Below are 6000 nucleotides of genomic sequence, written 5' to 3'. Positions count from 1 at the left end.
TTGAATGAGTTTTGAATTTTATTTCCTTATATAAAGTATAAATAATTTCAATTTGTTTGAAATCAGTTTATTTATTTGGAATTTCAGGAAGATGTGGTCACCTCAGAAAGTCACAGGACGAAGTACGTTCAAAGGGATATCTTATTCGATGAAATTCTGCCAGGGCTATGGTAAAAAAAGCTGAAGACTTGATCAAAAAAAACTGAGATAACATTTGGGGGAATATAAGGAAAAGAGCCGACAATCAAGATAAGGTTTTATATATTTTTTCATATCATTTCCATGGATTATTATCGGGCCTCCAAACAACAACAAAACGACGTCGCACCAACTCATCATAAGGTCCAAGATAAAGCAGTCCATAACACACAGCGGTCCGCAAGCAACTCACTCATCTCAGAAATATAAGTGAAATTTTTTTGTTTGGTACAAGCTGTGGAGAAATAAAAATAAATAGATAAAATAACTGTCATTTTGCTGTTACAGTAAGAAGATTAAAGTAACTGCGTTTAAAGCAGTAAATATTGAATACGTACCAAGCCTGCCTTGTTTTGTTTTCGTTTGTAAAAAAAAACAGTCATCATTGCCAAGTATGCGATTTGTGATCGACGAGGCTGTCGATTTCTTAGGGTTTTCATTATCGTAACGGACTTGTGACCGATTCCTTGGAGACAATTTCGAACTCCGCCATTTTTTTACATGCATTAGTTAGGAAAAAAAAATATTGTTGTATAAAAAGAAGAAGAAGAAGAAATTGTTTCTGATGTCTTCCCTGTGTTTCGTATGCGAGCTTCCAATTCTCAGTTACCAAACTCATGGAATATGGCCACCTCCCTCGCCTAGCGAAGAATCGCTGGAGGATGGACTCGCCATCGCTGTACCAGAACAACAGCAACCGGCCGCCGGCGGTTCGACGACGGCGATCGGAGGCTCGACCTACCACGAGGACTGCCTCATATGCAACACCTGCGGGCTCAGGCTCTCGGGTCCGAGCCGGTCTCGACGATACCACAACAAGATCTACTGCCCTCTCCATTACGCGGACGTGTCCGGGCTCAGCAGCGGCGACGAGTTCATGCAGAAGCTGAGGGATTACAAGCGCCAGAGCCTCGGGTGTGCCGAGGCGAGGCGCAAGAGCTCGACCACCCTGCAGTTCCCGGTGCCGGTGCAGGCCTGTCCGGGTAAGGAGTCCTGCGACCGTTACCCGCACACCATTAAAGCTGTTCCGGGATATTGGATAGAGTGCAGTGGAAGCTCCAGTAACAATGGAGAAGCAGTTGCGGCTCCGAACGTCAATTACACCGCTGCCGAACTGGAGAGAAAGTTTGAGCTGCTCACGGTCGAAGAAGAGACCTACGAGAAGTACTTCTACAGCACCGAGCACTGGAACTATTTCACTAACGACGAGGCTCTAGGACCAGTTATCCTCAGTATCAAACAAGAGAACGTTTTCAACAGGGATCAATTCAGGTGAGGAATTTTTTCTTCTATCCTTCTTTACGTTGGTATCCAATTTGACATTTTTCGAGAAAGCTCGGCTGAGGAGAGTATCTTGACATGTCCGTCCGCACGTCGTCATTATCTACGAAATTCGAACAATTTGTCAAAAGTAGAGCTGAATAAGCTGGAAGTTGCTATTGAGTTTCTTCTGCAAAAGTGTGAGATTTGGTTTGGAAAAGCATAGTCCAACATTATTCCACCTCATGTAGATTTTTCAGGTGAATATTTTTTGTGTGTGAATCATCAATACCAGGGTAGCTAGATTTCAAAAATCAAAAATATGGGACGCATATTAGAGCTGCTAACTTGAAGGCAGCGCCAGCTAACATGCAGAATCATGCGCATTAGTCAGAGAATTTCTCTAATTCTCGTGCAGTCGAACCCCAATGTAACGCCACCATTTGTCTCACAGATTTCCAGCGCTAGAACGAGTTTGGCGTTATATCGAATTACAAATTAACGTGTGTAATCCCTGTATATGGAAGATTTGTTCACTTAAAAATTTCGGCGCTAAGCGAGATTGGCGCTACAACGGGGTTCGACTGTGTCCCTCTTTCTTCAACAGGTGACGCATAAAATTAGAATATTCTTCTACTACTAAGATACATATATTATTTTATATATAATAATATTATCAATATCATTATTCATTTCACTTGAGTTTGTTATGGGTTAATATGTTATAAATGTCTGAAAATTAGGCTGTAGGACATAACATGGAAATTGGAAAAAAACGGGACAGTGATGGGAAATTGAAATACAGAACAGTGATCGAATATCGTATATTTTTCCGAAAATTTAAATACGGGTCAAACAAGAGTCCCTAAAAGAATTTTTAGGTACACTGGATTATTTCTTAAAAAGAAGGACGTCTAGCAACCCAGATTGCGACCAAATAAACCGCATTCCCCCCCCCCTCCCCCCCCCCCAACCATCCATTTGACTGATGATAAGCTTATCTAGAAGACCCGTTGGAATCATATGCCTCTTTTATTAAGGAAAAGAAATGACGGAACAGAACATTACTGTGTATTGCAAGTTGAGACTTTCTCAGTCTCGATATTCTTTCCCAAAATGATAAAGTTATGCACTATGTACAGGCAGTAAAGCCTCTTTTAATCTGTGTATGTACCACTATAGACTCGAAACATTGGGTGTCCTATAAATTCGCACAAATAGTATTAACAATTCATAAAAATTGAAGGAATTAGTGTACTTGAATGCGGTTTGCGAAACAGTTATTCTCACATAGGGAGATTGGAAATATGCAATCTGAGTCCTATAAAATGCAGGATAAACGATTAAAAGCTCATTTCTGAATTTTTTTGTTACTGACACTCATGTCATAGGCGGACATAGACTTGAAAGTCGGGGTGGGGGGGGAGAGCAAGATGATGATGATGATGATGCCAATTCATATTTATATAGCATTAGATCAGCTCCGCCTTTGAAATTGGGGAAGCGGGCATACCCCTCCCATATCTTCGCCCATGCTGGCACTCTACATAAGTTTTCCATTGTGATGTTGACGTTGGTGGATAAAGCATTGTTGGTGAAGTTGTTTCCTCTGAGCCACGAATCGCCGGCTGAAGCTTCGGACACAGAAGAGATTAAAGAAAGGTTTAATCACTCCGGCAGGACTTTTGCGCAGCGCTCTCTATCAACGAAAATTTGAACTAATTTTTTTTGCTCCTGTACAAAAATAAATTTTTTTTAAGTGTGAATAACGTTTTCGCAAATCGCATTGAAATACACCGATTCCATGAATTTTTATTAATTTTTAAACTATTTACGAATTTGTGGGACACCCTGTAGATGTAGAATATGAAATTGATCCGGTTGTGTAAAATGTCTCGAAAACCTTAGAGCGACACAAAAAATTTTCTGAAACTTCTCAGTAATAGGGATATACCCAGTTCCGTAAATTTCTCCGTTGCAACTTTGTGTATTTGTATATAAAACCAGTGATGTATCAACATTTTTCGACGAATTGAAATCAAATGATGAGATAAAACTTTACGATCGTTTCGAAACGCTATGGGTTTTGTTCTCAAAGGATAAAATTAACTAAAGAAATGTGAGGCGAAAGGAACCCAAAAAATCACTGAGGGCACCTCTACCACCTCAAAGACTAAAAAACACAATGAACGCTTAGTTGATGACAATGACGTTTCCTGCGCTTTGAAATTTTCTGGTTGGTGTATGAAGTGGTGAATGTCGTGAATTACGTTGATATTTTTGGTTTTATTCACCCTAAAATATTTAGGGTGTATTTGCTGTGTTTTTATTATGCATTCTTAATTAATTTTTTATTATGTATTTTTAATTATTTAAAAGCTTCTTTTTCGGGCATTACATTCATTAGGAAGAAGAGGGGGTGGGGGTATTACAGATCTTGGGAGCTTTGTGTGGGAATGGTGGGAAAGCAAAAAAAAAAATCTGAGCCAAACTAATCTCATATTCCGTCCGATTCTCTATAAACCCGAAGTCCGAATCTTTCGTTCTAGATTCACAATTTACTCATAACAATTTCCTGACGGATTCTGATGATCACTTCAAGGTAAATACATACATACATATATATATATATATATAGCATATGGCGTTAAATAATTTTACGCCAGCAATTAATTGCTCGTCGCTTGTAAATTGATTGCATTTCGCGAGTATACCTCACCATCTGGGTGAACGTTGATTACCGGAATTTATGCGTCGAGGACTCGTAATTAGTGGCTTCAGGTATAATCGCCGATGGATCTCACCCGAGATGATCTCGGTGAAAATATTATCATAAGGAAAGTATTTGCATATTTTCTCTCTTTTTCCCCTCCTTTCCTTTCTCCTGTCTTTCGGAATTCATTTCTGACATACTCTCGTAAACCCTGAAGCATAATTTTTTTTTTTTAATCTTTACGAAAGAAAAACATTCCATGTTTTCTCATGAGGACGACGCAGTGGAGAATATTATTTTTAATTATGCATGAGTTTGAATTCCAACTAATGAGCAGCCGCTAGTATGAATCAATGTGGGAATGATCCCGGCCATGATAATTGTCAAATTTGCCGATTTTTCAGACAGCCGATATTATTTAATTCTAAATATGACTTTGAATTTTTTCTTTCTTATTTGTATGAGTCATTTGTACAAAGTTTTGAAAAATAATTTCGTGAATGATAAATAAGTAAAAGGACTCAAAGAGTTTTTGATAATTCGGGTGCACAATCGACCATATTCAATAAAATTTTAAATAAAAAAGATGTGCCTTTATTAAGGAGACAGACGTTTTCTGGATATTATGACGAAGGGAATTCGGAAAGAAAAGTCACCTTGTCTCCACCGGGACTCGAACCCAGGCCCTCTTGCAAACCGGAAAAGTATGCTACCATATACAACACTGGAGACACGACCCTGCTATTTCCTTGATATAATGGGCTGAGAAAAAACTGTCTATTTTTCTATTTAACGTTCCACCTTTTCTTTCTTTCAAACCGAACACAACTCAGGTCTATCACCATCTATGATTTACTACATAGTGAGTTGTGCCGGAAGTGTAACTGTGTGTGTGTGTGTGTATACTTAAAAGTCAAAGTGCATATGTAGTGTTGTGTTTAATTTTTCAGTGATGCCATCTATATTTCAGAAGTGAAGTGAGTGATGTGTTATGATTGAATTACATTTGTACTGTTTGTAGGTCTGTTGCTCTCTGTGGCGAAACTTTTTAAATGGGAGATCGGCTCGCATTCGCGCCTTGAAGTCGGGAACCACAGGAAACCAACTTCAGTCGACCACCACTGTGGCGACGGTGGGGTTTGAACCCGGGACCGCGCGACGCGAGTCCGTCACTATGACCACTCGACCACCACAGCGGCTTTACCGTTCCACCTGGGGGCTATTTGCTGAAGTTAACAAAGGCTACTAATGCATCTACTTCAGGTGCCTCTCACCACAGTGCACGAAATAAGGAAGGCCGAGTCGTGTCTCCAGTGGTGTAGATAGTAGCAACTAGCAATAGCAAGTTAACTCTTTGTATATGCAAAAGGAAATGTAATTTCAATTATTTTTGTGGAATTGTTTTTTCTAATTACAAGTCGAGTTCCGAGCTATAGCAAAAGTGTTTTTATATGATTTCAATGCAATGTTCTTAATAAGTGCTACAGAAGTTTTAATCGGTCGATGATAAAAGAAATATGTTAATAACTCGTTTAATAAGTGTCTCGATTTATAAGCAATTCAAGTTACCAGAGAAATATATTCAATAAAAATGCTTGAACTTGCGTTTATTCGAGTAACCAGCAAAGAAAACCCTTGGAAACTTTGCAGTGAAGCTCATGAACAAATTGGAACCGACACCGAAGTCTATTGTGCCTCGTATTTTTATTGTAAGAAAAATTACTTTTATATTCCACGTAAATACACTTCATTGTGTATCAGGTTATTTTATTTTGTTTTCATACGAGTATAAATACAGTATTGTAAGGATATCGAACGAATACGCAATT

General features: G+C 38.9%; 1 protein-coding gene across 1 annotated transcript in view; it reads left to right on the top strand.

Annotated features, from left to right (window-relative positions):
• Nucleotides 1–448: 448 nt before the first annotated feature.
• Nucleotides 449–6000, top strand: part of LOC149089607 (uncharacterized) — a 60353-nt gene continuing 54801 nt past the window's right edge. Inside the window, exon 1 of the mRNA XM_089254728.1 lies at nt 449–1470. Coding sequence (XP_089110854.1) covers nt 764–1470 — 707 coding nt within the window. The 5' untranslated portion in view covers nt 449–763. The remainder of the gene's footprint in view (nt 1471–6000) is intronic.

Source organism: Pholcus phalangioides, unplaced genomic scaffold, assembly GCF_987345545.1.
Source record: "Pholcus phalangioides strain wild (caught in Gottingen) unplaced genomic scaffold, Ppha-v1.0 ptg000001l_1, whole genome shotgun sequence".
NCBI lineage: Eukaryota > Metazoa > Arthropoda > Arachnida > Araneae > Pholcidae > Pholcus > Pholcus phalangioides.
The sequence above is the reverse complement of the archived record's forward strand: the minus strand, read 5'-3'. Positions and strand labels throughout refer to the sequence as shown.